This window comes from Stenella coeruleoalba (assembly GCF_951394435.1).
Source record: "Stenella coeruleoalba genome assembly, chromosome: X".
In the NCBI taxonomy this organism is placed as follows: domain Eukaryota; kingdom Metazoa; phylum Chordata; class Mammalia; order Artiodactyla; family Delphinidae; genus Stenella; species Stenella coeruleoalba.
Genome location: NC_137152.1, coordinates 14303261 through 14318817, shown reverse-complemented (window position 1 = coordinate 14318817; position 15557 = coordinate 14303261). Strand labels below are relative to the sequence as shown.

The 15557-nt window shown below is 39.8% G+C and overlaps 1 protein-coding gene across 12 annotated transcripts in view; it reads left to right on the top strand.

Moving 5' to 3' along the window:
- The window catches only part of BEND2 (BEN domain containing 2), a 96173-nt gene that overhangs the window by 63839 nt on the left and 16777 nt on the right, over positions 1 to 15557 (top strand). For 10 of the 12 annotated variants that reach the window (XM_079910641.1, XM_079910637.1, XM_079910644.1 and 7 more), the window contains exons 15-19: positions 3963 to 4040; positions 5451 to 5558; positions 11279 to 11356; positions 12767 to 12874; positions 15147 to 15347. In XM_079910641.1, coding sequence (XP_079766767.1) covers positions 3963 to 4040; positions 5451 to 5558; positions 11279 to 11356; positions 12767 to 12874; positions 15147 to 15347 — 573 coding nt within the window. The remainder of the gene's footprint in view (positions 1 to 3962; positions 4041 to 5450; positions 5559 to 11278; positions 11357 to 12766; positions 12875 to 15146; positions 15348 to 15557) is intronic. The other 2 variants (XM_079910646.1, XM_079910636.1) reach the window with 2 other exon arrangements.

The window sequence follows — 15557 nt, the reverse complement described above, 5'->3', positions numbered from 1 at the left end:
ATTTTTTATTTACTTATTTTTTAAAGATGTATTGGTTGCACTGGGTCTGAGGTGCGGCAGTTTTGCTCCTCAGTTGCGGCACGCGGGCTCCTTAGTTGTGGCATGCGTACTCAAACGCTTAGTTGCGGCACGTATGTGGGATTTAGTTCCCTGACCAGGGATTGAACCCGGGCCCCCTGCATTGAGAGCGCGGAGCCTTAACCACTGCGCAGCCTGGGAAGTGTCCCCCATCCTAATTTTAGAATAAGTTTGTTTATGTTTCCCCCCGGAATTGCTGGGATTTTGATGGGAATTGTGTTAAAACCACAGGTCACCTTGAGAAGAACTGACATCTTGCGTATATTGAATCTTCTTCTCCATGAGCATTGTATGTCTGCTGTGTGTATTGAGGTCTTCTTTGATTTTTTAAATCATCATTTTGTTATTTTCAGGATATAGATCCTATACATCTTTTAAAAATAAGTTTGTGCTTGGTACTTCCCTGGAGGCGCGGTGGTTAAGAATCCACCTGGCAATGCAGGGGATGTGGGTTCGATCCCTGCTTTGGGAAGATCCCACATGCCGTGGAGCAACTAAGCCCGTGTGCCTCAACTACTTAGCCCATGCTCTGCAACAAGAGAAGCCACAGCAATGAGAAACCCATGCACCACAACGAAGAGTAGCGTCTGTGTGACGCAAGTAGAGAAAGCCCGCGCGTAGCAGCGAAGACCCAACACAAAGAAACATAACTAAATAAGGAGTAAAATAATATAAAGTAAAATAAAAATTAAAAGAAAATCAGTTTTTGCTGAAGTATTCTATTTTTTGGAGATGTAAATGGTATTATGTTTTTAATTTGGGTTACACGTGGTCATTGTTAGTACAGTTGACCCTTGAACAACATGGCTTTGAACTGTGTGGGTCCACTTACATGTGGATTTTTTTCAGTAGATACTATAGTACTATAGAGTCCGAGGTTGGTTGAATCCACAGGTGGGTAACTGCAGATACGACTACCATTTATAAAGTTACATGTGGATTTTGACTGCGTGGAGAGTCGGTGCCCCGAAAGCTCACATTGTTCAAGGGTCACCTGTATATAGAATTAAGCTTAATTTTAGAATGTTGATCTTGTATTCTGTGACCTGGATGAACTCACTTATTAGTTTTAAGAGTGTTTTTGAGCAATTCCTTGGGATTTTCTACATAGCCATCCTTCTTGCATTATGCCAGCTGCAAGTGGGGACCATTATATTGCTTCCTGTCCAATGTGTATGCTTTTTGATCCTTTTTATTGCATTATTGCAGTGGCTAGAATCTCCAGTATTATGTTGAATAAGAGTGGTGAGAGTGGACATCCTTGCTTTGTTTGTGATCTTGGGAAGAAAGCATTCAGTCGTTCACCACTTAACATGATGAGAACTCTTGGTTTCGGTGGATGATCATTATTAAGTTGGGGCGGTTTCCCTCTCTTCCTAACTTGCTGAGAGTGTTTTGCAAATGTTTTTTCTATGTCCATGATCACATGGTTCTTGTTCGTTAGCCTGCTGATATGATGGAGTATATTGATAGGTTTTCCATTGTTGGACCAGCCTTGCATACCTGGGTTAAATCATACTTGGTCATGGTGTATAATCCTTTGAATACATAATTGATTTGGTTGGCAAATATTTGATTAAGAATTTATGTGTCCAAGTTCATGGTAGATATTGGTGTGTAGTTTTCTTTTTTGTGTGTTATCTCTGTGTGGTTTTGGTATCAGAGCATACTAGCCTCATAAAATGAGTAAGGATTGCCTCCTCTTGTATTTTATGGAGGAGTAAATGATAAATTAGTGTTAATTCTCTAAATGTTTGGTGAAAATCTCCAGTGAAATCATCTGGGCTTGTAGATACCTTTTTGGGAGCTTTTTAATTGCAAATTTGATATCTTTGACGGTTATAGGACTGTTTAGACTACCTATGCCATCTTCGTTGAGTTGTAGTATTTGTAATTTTGGAAGTATTGGTCCATTTCTTCTAAGTTATCAAATTTGTGAGGGCAAAGTGGGTTGTAGTATTCCCTATTATCGTTTTTTTCCTTTTTTAAAAATTAATTAAGTTATTTTTGGCTGCGTTCGGTCTTTGTTACTGGGTGCGGGCTTTCTCTAGTTGCTGCGAGCGGGGGGGGGGTTAGTCTCTGTTGCGGTGCGTGGGCTTCTCCTTGCGGTGGCTTTTCTTGTTGCGGAGCACGGGCTCTAGGTGCCTGGGCTTCAGTAGTTGTGGCACGAGGGCTCAGTAGTTGTGTCTCGCGGGCTCTAGAGCGCAGGCTCAGTAGTTGTGGCGCACGGGCTTAGTTCCTCCGCGGCATGTGGCATCTTCCCAGAGCAGGGCTCGTACCCGTGTCCCCTGCATTGGCAGGCGTATTCCTAATCAGTGCGCCACCAGGGAAGTCCCAGAACTGCTTCATTCTTGAAGGATTGTTTTGCCCGATATAGAATTCATGGTTCAGGGACCTCTCTGGCGGTCCTGTGGTTAAGATTCCGCGCTAACCTTGCAGGAGGCACGGTTCCGATCCCTGCTCTGGGTACTAAGATCCTGCATGCCGCGTGGTGTGGCCAAAAAAAATGAGGCAAAATAGAATTCATGGTTGAGAATTCTTATCTTTTAGTAGTTGAAAGTGTTTTATTTTTAGAAATGTTGTTAAAAGCTCAAACTACCTAGAAAAGAGCCCTGAGACAACAACTTATCCACTTTTATTGGAAAAGAACAGTAGCCAAGATATTTCCTCATTATGTCGCTGCATTCCTCCCAGTTTTGGTGAGTTTGAAATGATACTTTGACATATAGCATATTGAATGTAGAGTCATCAGTCTGTTTAGTGTAAGATAGTGGTATAGTGGTTTAGTGGTTTAGTGTAAGATAGCAGTTATAATAAATAGTACAGAAGGATCCTGTGTTCTCTTTACCCACTTTTCCGCAATGGTATTTACAACTGTAAAATGGTATCAACTTGCAGAATGATAGAAAATTATCACAACCAAGATAGTGACATGATACCATCCACAGATATTTTGGAGCTGTCCCCAGTTTCACTTGCATTAATATGTGTGCGTATTTAGTTCTATACAGTTTTACCATGTGTGCAGGTTTACGTACCTTCTACCAGAGGCAAGCCCTGAAACAGTCCCATCAGCAGCACGATCTCTCATATTGCTCTTTTATAACCACACCCGGCCCCTTCCTATTGACATTTGCCCCCTACTCCTACCCTCTGCCCTGTTGCATGATAACTATGAATCTCTTCTCCAGATCTATTATTCGTCCCTTCAGTGTTGTTATATACATGGAATCATGTGGTGTTTGAGACTGGCTTCTTCCCTCAGTGTAATTCCCTGGAGATTCATTCACACTGTTGTATCAGTGGTTGCTTCTTTTTTATCGCTGACTAGTATTTCGTGGTGTGGATGTACCAGGGTTTATTTTTCTGTTCATCTGTTGAAAACCTCTGCGTTTCCTGTTTTTGACTGTTAGGCGTAAAGGTGATATGAATATTCATTCATAGTTTCAAATTTTGCTTCAGTTCACTCTTTCACACAAGTTTTCACTTCTTTGGATGAATGCCCGAGACTGCAATTTCTGGGTCCTATGGTAACTGCACCCTTAGTTTTATAAGAAATTGTCAAACTGCTTTCCAGTGCAGCTGTACCATTTTCCCTTCCTGCCAGCAATGTATGAGTGATCTAGTTTCTCTGCATGCATATTTCTGTTCCTTCCATTGTTCTTTCTCCTTCTTAATGCTCCAGAATTCTGTTATAGGTTTTCTGCTAGAAGGTCTTCTTGTAGCTATTTTCTAAGTATAAGTCAGTTAGTGACAAATACCTTTGGTTTTCCTTTGTCTGTCAGTATCTATTTTTGCTTCATTACGGGAGGATAGTTTCATCAGCTATAGGTATGAGGGTGGGAGTCATTTCTCACAGCATTTGAAAAACGTTTTCCTTCCAGAAATATTGGCGGAAGCAGTAAGCAGCCTGGAAGATAACACTCAGATGAAATACCCAACTTTGTTGGAAGGTGAGAGTGGTAAGATACTTCATATTTCTTCATCCCTCCCAGTTTTGGTGAGTTTGTAATGATACATATTACAAGTAGCACGATTTAATCTAGGTTTATGAACACCCTTAATATGAGCTAGTGGTAGCTTTTCCTGATTAAAAATGAAAAGGTTTACTTTAAGAAGATTTTAGCTGGGCATGCAGTTGTAAAAAATAATGCAGAGAGATCGTGTGTCTACTTTACCCGGTTTCCCCCAAAGATAACACCTTGCAAAAGTATAGTACAATATCACAACCAGGATATGGACATTGAAAAAAATCCGCAGATTTCTATTGAGATGTTTTCAGTTTTCTTTGCATATGTGTGTGTTTATGTTTGTGTGTGTGTGTGTATGTGTATTGAGTTTTACATAATTTCATGACATCCTCCATCACAGTGAAGATTCAGAACATTTCCATCACCACAAGGATTCTCCCTTTTGCCCTTTAAACCCACACCCACCTTTGTCCTCTCATGCTCCTACCGCTACCATGCCTGTCCCTGCCCTCAGCAACTACTAATCTGTTTTCCTTCGTTATAATTTTGTCATTTCAAGAGTTTTACATAGACTCACATAGTATGTAACCTTTTGGGATTGCCTTTTTTCACTCACCGTAATGCCCTGGAGACTCATCTAGGTTGCTGTGTATATCAGTCCTGTTTTATTTTTGAGTACTACTGCACGGTATGAGTGTACCCTGGCTTCTCTGTCTGTTCACCAGTTGAAGGATGGCTGGGTTGTTTCTCGTTTTCGGCTGTTTGGAGTAAAGCTACTATACTATGCATGCCCATGGATAGGTTTCTGTATGAACATCAGTTTTCATTTCTCTGGGCTGACACCCAGGAGCACGGTAGCTGGGTCCTATGGTAATAGTAAGTTGAGTTTTGTAAAATCCTGGCAAACTGTTTTCCAGTGCAGCTGTACCATTTTACATTCCCACCAGCAGTGTATGAATGATCTAGTTTCTTTGCATGTGTATTTCTGCTCTTTCTTTTTATTATTCTTATGATTAAAAAAGTTCTTTTGGCTGCACCACGCAGCATGTAGGGTGTTAGTTCCCTGACCAGGGATGAAATCCGTGCCCCTGCAGTGGAAGCGCTGAGTCTTAACCACTGGACCTCCAAGGAAGTCCCTGTGGATTTTGTTCTTTCTTCCTTCCTCATGCTCCAAGCTTCCTTCCTTCATTATATCCTTTTGGTCAGATGAGTTTCCTTTAGCCAGTTTTTAAGGGTAAGTCAGTCAGTAACAGTTTGTGTTTAGTTTTCCTTTGTCTGCGGATGTGTTTATTTTTCCTTCATTCCTGAAGGATAGTTTTGCCTGAAATAAAAATTACTGTTGAGATTTCTTGTCTTTCAGCACTTGAAAATGTTTTACTTACCAAAATGTTGTTCAAACAGAATCCGGCACAGCAAAGGGTTGTGAGACAATGAATTATCCAACGGTAAAGGAAAATGACAGAGACGAAGGTACTGATTCAGAAAATTCCTTCCACACTGGTGGTTTAGGTGAGTTTGAAATGATCCCTATTATGATACACTCTAACCTAGATCCATCAGCATTCTTAATATTAATTCTTAGTGACTGCGTTTTCAACATTAAACTTTTCATTTTGAGATATTTCAGAATCACATGTAGTTGCAAGAAAAAATAGATCCTGTGTACCCTTTACCCAATACTTCCCAATAGTAGTATTCTGCAAAAAGATGGTAAAATATCACAACTAGGATTTTGACATTGATATGATCCACAGATCTATTCAGATGACCCCAGCTTTACTTGTATTCATTTGTGTGTGTGTCTGTGTGTGTGCATGTAGTTCTCCGCACTTTTATGACGTGTTTAGGTTCAGGTATTCACCACTACAGTCATGATACAGAACTGTTCTATCACTTCCAGGAACCCTCTTTTGGCTTTTTATAACCACACCCACCTCCTTCTTGGCATTCCTTCCCTGCCTTCATCTTTAAGCCATCCAAATACGGATATGTTCTTCCTCGTTATAATATTGTCATTGCAGGACAATGTTCTATTAATGGAGTCATATAGTCGTTAATATTTAAGGATTGCCTTTTTCTCACTCAGCATAATTCCCTGGAGTTTCATCCAAGTTGCTGCATGTATCAGTAGTTCCTTCCTTTTTATTGCTGAGCACAACCATGATTTGTTTATCTGTTCACCTCGTGAAGGACATCTGGGTTGTTTCCAGTCTTTAGCTATTAGGAATAAAGTTGCTGTGAACATTCACGTGCAGGTTTTCGTCTGAACGCAGTTTTCATTTCCCTGTGATAAAGGCCCAAGAGCACAGTTGCTGGGTAGGATGATAATTGCCTGTTTAGTTTTATAAGAAACGGGCAAGCTATTTTCAGAATGAGTGGTTTTAGATTCCCACCAGCAATGTATAAGTGATTCATTTTCTCTGCGTCCTCACCAGCATTTGGTGTTTTCACTATTTTTAAAATTTTATCCCTTCTGGTAGGTGTATAGTGTAATAATATTTCATTGTGGGTTTAATATGCATTTGCCTTTGGATAGTGATGTACAACATCTTTACACGTGCTAATTTTCCATCTGTGTGTTTTTTCTCTGAAATATCTGTTCCGTCTTATAATTTGTTTTCTTTTTTTACTGCTGAGTTTTGGGAGTTGTTTAGATATTTGTGGATACTGGTCTTTTGTTGGATATGCGGTTTGCAAATATTTTCTTCCCTTCTGCACGTTTCCTTTTCATCTTGTCTGCAGGATTTTTTTGTTCTGTTTTGTAGAGAGAGAGGTTTTAATTTTTGTGAGGTTTTCGCTGTATTTTCCTTTTACGGATTTTACTTTAGCTATCGCGTCTATGAACTCTTCTTTTGGTTCTTGATCCCCAATTTTTTCTCCTTTGTTGTTTTCTAAAAGTTTTTTAGTTTACATTTCACATTTGCGTTAATTTTGTATAAGGTGTGAGATGTAGGTTGAGTTTCTTTTTTTTTTTTTGCCTATGGCTATCCAGTTGCTGCGGTACCATCTTTGCTCCACTGAATTGCTTTTGTACTTTAATCAAAACCCAATTAGGCATATTTGTGTAGATGTATTTCTGGGATCTCTGTTGCGTTCCACGGATCTATGTTTCTATCCCTGTGACGAACCACAAGCTTGTGATTATTGTTGTTATACAGTAAGCCTTGCGATCAGGTAGAATTATTCCTGCTACTTTCCTTCTTCTTTTCAAAATCATTTTAGATATGGTAGGTCCTGTGTCTTTCCATCCTAATTTAATTTTAATCTTTTTATTTTTTAAATATGTATTTATTTTTTTGCACTGGGTCTGAGTTGCAGCAGCTGTGCTCCTTAGTTGCGGCACGGGGGCTCCTTAGTTGTGGAATGCGAACTCAAACGCTTCGTTGCGGTATGCATGTGGGATCTAGTTCCCTGACCTGGGAGTGAATCCGGGCACCCTGCAATCGGAGCACGGAGCGTTAACCACTGCGCCACCAGGGAAATGTCCCCCATCCTAATTTTAGAGTAAGCTTGTTTATGTTTCTCCCCAGAATTGCTGGGATGTTGATGGGAATTGTGTTAAAACTACAGATCAACTTGAGTAGAACTGACATCTTGCATATATTGAGTCTTCTCCTCCATGAGCCTTGTATGTCTGTCTGTATGTATTGAGGTCTTCTTTGATTTTTTAAATCACCATTTTGTTATTTTCAGGATATAGATCCTATACATCTTTTAAAAGTAAGTTTGTACTTGGCACTTCCCTTGTGCGCGGTGGTTAAGAATCCACCTGCCAGTGCAGGGGATGCGGGTTCGATCCCTGGTCCGGGACGGCCCCACATGCCGCGGAGCAACTAAGCCCGTGTATCTCAACTACTGAGCCCGTGCACATAGAGCCCGTGCTCCGCAACAAGAGAAGCCACAGCAATGAGAAGCCTGCGCACCGCAATGAAGAGTAGCGTCCGCTTGACGCAAGTAGAGAAAGCCCGCGCGTAGCAGCGAAGACCCAACGCAACCAAAAATAAATAACTAAGAAGTAAAATACTATAAAATAAAATAAAAATTAAAAGAAAATCAGTTTTTGCTGAAGTATTCTATTTTTTGGAGATGTAAATGGTATTATGTTTTTAATTTGGGTTACACGTGGTCATTGTTAGTGCAGTTGACCCTTGAACAACATGGCTTTGAACTGTGTGGGTCCACTTACATGTGGATTTTTTTCAGTAAATACTATAGTACTATAGAGTCCGAGGTTGGTTGAATCCACAGATGGGTAACTGCAGATACGACTACCATTTATAAAGTTACATGTGGATTTTGACTGCGTGGAGAGTCGGTGCCCCGAAAGCTCACATTGTTCAAGGGTCACCTGTATATAGAATTAAGCTTAATTTTAGAATGTTGATCTTGTATTCTGTGACCTGGATGAACTCACTTATTAGTTTTAAGAGTGTTTTTGAGCAATTCCTTGGGATTTTCTACATAGCCATCCTTCTTGCATTATGCCAGCTGCAAGTGGGGACCATTATATTGCTTCCTGTCCAATGTGTATGCTTTTTGATCCTTTTTATTGCATTATTGCAGTGGCTAGAATCTCCAGTATTATGTTGAATAAGAGTGGTGAGAGTGGACATCCTTGCTTTGTTTGTGATCTTGGGAAGAAAGCATTCAGTCGTTCACCACTTAACATGATGAGAACTCTTGGTTTCGGTGGATGATCTTTATTAAGTTGGGGCGGTTTCCCTCTCTTCCTAACTTGCTGAGAGTTTTTTGCAAATGATTTTTCTATGTCCATGATCACATGGTTCTTGTTCGTTAGCCTGCTGATACGAAGGAGTATATGGATAGGTTTTCCATTGTTGGACGAGCCTTGCATACCTGGGTTAAATCCTTCTTGGTTATGGTGTATAATCCTTTGAATACATAATTGATTTGGTTGGCAAATATTTGATTAAGAATTTATGTGTCCAAGTTCATGGAAGATATTGGTGTGTAGTTTTCTTTTTTGTGTGTTATCTCTGTGTGGTTTTGGTATCAGAGCATACTAGCCTCATAAAATGAGTAAGGATTGCCTCCTCTTGTATTTTATGGAGGAGTAAATGATAAATTAGTGTTAATTCTCTAAATGTTTGGTGAAAATCTCCAGTGAAATCATCTGGGCTTGTAGATACCTTTTTGGGAGCTTTTTAATTGCAAATTTGATATCTTTGACGGTTATAGGACTGTTTAGACTACCTATGCCATCTTCGTTGAGTTGTAGTATTTGTAATTTTGGAAGTATTGGTCCATTTCTTCTAAGTTATCAAATTTGTGAGGGCAAAGTGGGTTGTAGTATTCCCTATTATCGTTTTTTTCCTTTTTTAAAAATTAAGTTATTTTTGGCTGCGTTCGGTCTTTGTTACTGGGTCCGGGCTTTCTCTAGTTGCTGCGAGCGGGGGTTAGTCTCTGTTGCGGTGCGTGGGCTTCTCCTTGCGGTGGCTTTTCTTGTTGCGGAGCACGGGCTCTAGGTGCCTGGGCTTCAGTAGTTGTGGCACGAGGGCTCAGTAGTTGTGTCTCGCGGGCTCTAGAGCGCAGGCTCAGTAGTTTTGGCGCACGGGCTTAGTTCCTCCGCGGCATGTGGCATCTTCCCAGAGCAGGGCTCGTACCCGTGTCCCCTGCATTGGCAGGCGTATTCCTAATCAGTGCGCCACCAGGGAAGTCCCCAAACTGCTTCATTCTTGAAGGATTGTTTTGCCCGATATAGAATTCATGGTTCAGGGACTTCTCTGGCGGTCCTGTGGTTAAGATTCCGCGCTAACCCTGCAGGGGGCACGGGTCCGATCCCTGCTCTGGGTACTAAGATCCTGCATGCCGCGTGGTGCGGCCAAAAAAAATGAGGCAAGATAGAATTCATGGTTGAGAATTCTTATCTTTTAGTAGTTGAAAGTGTTTTATTTTTAGAAATGTTGTTAAAAGCTCAAACTACCTAGAAAAGAGCCCTGAGACAACAACTTATCCACTTTTATTGGAAAAGAACAGTAGCCAAGATATTTCCTCATTATGTCGCTGCATTCCTCCCAGTTTTGGTGAGTTTGAAATGATACTTTGACATATAGCATATTGAATGTAGAGTCATCAGTCTGTTTAGTGTAAGATAGTGGTATAGTGGTTTAGTGGTTTAGTGTAAGATAGCAGTTATAATAAATAGTACAGAAGGATCCTGTGTTCTCTTTACCCACTTTTCCGCAATGGTATTTACAACTGTAAAATGGTATCAACTTGCAGAATGATAGAAAATTATCACAACCAAGATAGTGACATGATACCATCCACAGATATTTTGGAGCTGTCCCCAGTTTCACTTGCATTAATATGTGTGCGTATTTAGTTCTATACAGTTTTACCATGTGTGCAGGTTTACGTACCTTCTACCAGAGGCAAGCCCTGAAACAGTCCCATCAGCAGCACGATCTCTCATATTGCTCTTTTATAACCACACCCGGCCCCTTCCTATTGACATTTGCCCCCTACTCCTACCCTCTGCCCTGTTGCATGATAACTATGAATCTCTTCTCCAGATCTATTATTCGTCCCTTCAGTGTTGTTATATACATGGAATCATGTGGTGTTTGAGACTGGCTTCTTCCCTCAGTGTAATTCCCTGGAGATTCATTCACACTGTTGTATCAGTGGTTGCTTCTTTTTTATCGCTGACTAGTATTTCGTGGTGTGGATGTACCAGGGTTTATTTTTCTGTTCATCTGTTGAAAACCTCTGCGTTTCCTGTTTTTGACTGTTAGGCGTAAAGGTGATATGAATATTCATTCATAGTTTCAAATTTTGCTTCAGTTCACTCTTTCACACAAGTTTTCACTTCTTTGGATGAATGCCCGAGACTGCAATTTCTGGGTCCTATGGTAACTGCACCCTTAGTTTTATAAGAAATTGTCAAACTGCTTTCCAGTGCAGCTGTACCATTTTCCCTTCCTGCCAGCAATGTATGAGTGATCTAGTTTCTCTGCATGCATATTTCTGTTCCTTCCATTGTTCTTTCTCCTTCTTAATGCTCCAGAATTCTGTTATAGGTTTTCTGCTAGAAGGTCTTCTTGTAGCTATTTTCTAAGTATAAGTCAGTTAGTGACAAATACCTTTGGTTTTCCTTTGTCTGTCAGTATCTATTTTTGCTTCATTACGGGAGGATAGTTTCATCAGCTATAGGTATGAGGGTGGGAGTCATTTCTCACAGCATTTGAAAAACGTTTTCCTTCCAGAAATATTGGCGGAAGCAGTAAGCAGCCTGGAAGATAACACTCAGATGAAATACCCAACTTTGTTGGAAGGTGAGAGTGGTAAGATACTTCATATTTCTTCATCCCTCCCAGTTTTGGTGAGTTTGTAATGATACATATTACAAGTAGCACGATTTAATCTAGGTTTATGAACACCCTTAATATGAGCTAGTGGTAGCTTTTCCTGATTAAAAATGAAAAGGTTTACTTTAAGAAGATTTTAGCTGGGCATGCAGTTGTAAAAAATAATGCAGAGAGATCGTGTGTCTACTTTACCCGGTTTCCCCCAAAGATAACACCTTGCAAAAGTATAGTACAATATCACAACCAGGATATGGACATTGAAAAAAATCCGCAGATTTCTATTGAGATGTTTTCAGTTTTCTTTGCATATGTGTGTGTTTATGTTTGTGTGTGTGTGTGTATGTGTATTGAGTTTTACATAATTTCATGACATCCTCCATCACAGTGAAGATTCAGAACATTTCCATCACCACAAGGATTCTCCCTTTTGCCCTTTAAACCCACACCCACCTTTGTCCTCTCATGCTCCTACCGCTACCATGCCTGTCCCTGCCCTCAGCAACTACTAATCTGTTTTCCTTCGTTATAATTTTGTCATTTCAAGAGTTTTACATAGACTCACATAGTATGTAACCTTTTGGGATTGCCTTTTTTCACTCACCGTAATGCCCTGGAGACTCATCTAGGTTGCTGTGTATATCAGTCCTGTTTTATTTTTGAGTACTACTGCACGGTATGAGTGTACCCTGGCTTCTCTGTCTGTTCACCAGTTGAAGGATGGCTGGGTTGTTTCTCGTTTTCGGCTGTTTGGAGTAAAGCTACTATACTATGCATGCCCATGGATAGGTTTCTGTATGAACATCAGTTTTCATTTCTCTGGGCTGACACCCAGGAGCACGGTAGCTGGGTCCTATGGTAATAGTAAGTTGAGTTTTGTAAAATCCTGGCAAACTGTTTTCCAGTGCAGCTGTACCATTTTACATTCCCACCAGCAGTGTATGAATGATCTAGTTTCTTTGCATGTGTATTTCTGCTCTTTCTTTTTATTATTCTTATGATTAAAAAAGTTCTTTTGGCTGCACCACGCAGCATGTAGGGTGTTAGTTCCCTGACCAGGGATGAAATCCGTGCCCCTGCAGTGGAAGCGCTGAGTCTTAACCACTGGACCTCCAAGGAAGTCCCTGTGGATTTTGTTCTTTCTTCCTTCCTCATGCTCCAAGCTTCCTTCCTTCATTATATCCTTTTGGTCAGATGAGTTTCCTTTAGCCAGTTTTTAAGGGTAAGTCAGTCAGTAACAGTTTGTGTTTAGTTTTCCTTTGTCTGCGGATGTGTTTATTTTTCCTTCATTCCTGAAGGATAGTTTTGCCTGAAATAAAAATTACTGTTGAGATTTCTTGTCTTTCAGCACTTGAAAATGTTTTACTTACCAAAATGTTGTTCAAACAGAATCCGGCACAGCAAAGGGTTGTGAGACAATGAATTATCCAACGGTAAAGGAAAATGACAGAGACGAAGGTACTGATTCAGAAAATTCCTTCCACACTGGTGGTTTAGGTGAGTTTGAAATGATCCCTATTATGATACACTCTAACCTAGATCCATCAGCATTCTTAATATTAATTCTTAGTGACTGCGTTTTCAACATTAAACTTTTCATTTTGAGATATTTCAGAATCACATGTAGTTGCAAGAAAAAATAGATCCTGTGTACCCTTTACCCAATACTTCCCAATAGTAGTATTCTGCAAAAAGATGGTAAAATATCACAACTAGGATTTTGACATTGATATGATCCACAGATCTATTCAGATGACCCCAGCTTTACTTGTATTCATTTGTGTGTGTGTCTGTGTGTGTGCATGTAGTTCTCCGCACTTTTATGACGTGTTTAGGTTCAGGTATTCACCACTACAGTCATGATACAGAACTGTTCTATCACTTCCAGGAACCCTCTTTTGGCTTTTTATAACCACACCCACCTGCTTCTTGTCATTCCTTCCCTGCCTTCATCTTTAAGCCATCCAAATACGAAAGTGTGTTTATGTGTATTCAGTTTTATATAATTTCGTGACATCCTACATCACAGTGAAGATTCAGAACAGAGAAGTCCCAATGCAAGTTTGTTTACAAGAACTGGCGGTGGGATTGGGCTGTGGACTGTGGTTTGCTTATCACGTCCTAGAGGAGACCCTTTTCGTTTAAATAATTTTAATACCGAAAGTAGAAGAAACTTCAAAAATTGTGCTCTTTGTGTTAATTGGCCACTGTGGTTTGCTGTTGTTAGAAGTATCATTTGGCGAAAACTTTCTGGAGGGTAAGTAGTTTAAAAATGCATAGTAGTATTTATTGTAGTTGATTCAGTAATCCCACTTCTATCCGAAGGTATAATAAAAAAGATTTGTATTAAAATTGTGGTACAAAAATTGTTTTTTATAGACATGAAGAATTGGAAACAGCCAGATAAGCAACCATAGGGAATTAGTTAAATGACTCCTGGTATACCACAGCATGTGAGGCAGTAAGCATGATGGTTAAAAGCATTGGCTACTGAGTCAGACTGCCTGTGTTTAAATGCTGGTTCTGTGTTTTACTAACCATGTGACGTTCAGTCACTTGTCTCACCTAAATATTAGTTTCTTCATCTGTGATGTGGCAAATATATAGTACCTACTTTATGGAATTGTGAGGATCAAATGGGATAATTCATTTAAAGCTCTTAACACAATGCCCAGAACGTAAGTGCAACATAAATGTCACCTGTCAGGAAAATCATGATTATAGGGATGCAGATTTGGAAAAAGAAAATGGAGAAATGTGCAAAATATAATGATAACTGAAAAAGCAGGATTCAAACTATATACAAGGTTTGGTTTCAATTTTGTGTTTTAAAAAAAGATATAGAAGATAGAATAGAAAACATTAGAAGAAGATTAATGGTTCAAGGCATTTGGCATATAAACAGATAGACTTAGCTTTTAAAACTGGCTGTATAACTACCAGTGTGATCTTGTTCAAATAACTTACCTTCTCTGGGCCTCAGTTTCCTCATCTGATAAGTGAGAATAAGTTGTTAGGATAATGAAACTGAGCTTATAGATTTAAAATATTTAGCACAGTGCTTGACATATAGTAGATACTCTATAAATGCTAAATATTGAAAATTTTTAAAAATTATATACACCCATATTTTCTAAATTGTGTTCAGGGAACATATACTCACTCAGTAATAGAGCTCTGAATGTACATATATATATATATATATATATATATATATATATATAAAATATTTATTTATTTATTTGGTTGTGCCCGGTCTTAGTTGAGGTAGGCAGGCTCCTTAGTTGCTGCTCGCGGGCTCCTTAGTTGCGGCACGCGGGCTACTTAGTTGTGGCATGTGAACTCTTAGTTGTGGCATGCATGTGGGATATAATTCCCTGACCAGGGATCGAACCCAGGCCCCCTGCACTGCGACACCAGGGAAGTCCCCCCCTGAGTGTACTTTTAGAATGTAAAAGGGAGCAATGAGATCTCAGAGCAACATGGTTACATATGCACTTCTGCCCTCAGAATTAAATTTATTCAAGACAATGAACCGATTAGTTCAAGTACAGCAAATTCAAGACTAGCAAAGGTGAAAAAATGCTAACAGTTGTGCAGATGGCATCAAAGAGACTCATTTAAGGAAAAGAAGAGATAAGTATAGAAAAAAATTCACCCAAGTAGAAATTTGTGAATTAGAAATCAATTAGTTTAATTTTCTTGGGCACTTTCATGGTAGCCTTGCATGAAAAAACAAGGATTTTAATTTTTCCCTGTATTTTTAAAGGATATCTTGGTGATCCAAGAAGAAATGTCAGGATGCTTGATATTCATTTGATGACTGCACAGAAGGAGGCCACACCTAAGCACGCAGCCCGCTACTTGGTTCGTATTTTGTTCTCCAAGGAAATCATGATTTCCAGCTCTGTAGCTGTCAATTCCCAAGGCCGCCAACCCCTGGATCCAAACAAAATGGCTGCAATAAGAGGTATGTAGGGACTTCCCTGGTGGTCCAGTGGTTAAGACTCTGCACTTCCACTGCAAGGGATTCCCAGTTGGGGACCTAAGATCCCATATGCCGCATGGAGTGGCCAAAAGAAAAAAAAAAAAGTATATAAAATCATTATGAAATCTTTTCATTTGGTTATCTGATGAGTGTCATTGGTAGTTGAAGAAATAATGATGGGGTTTTCCCTGG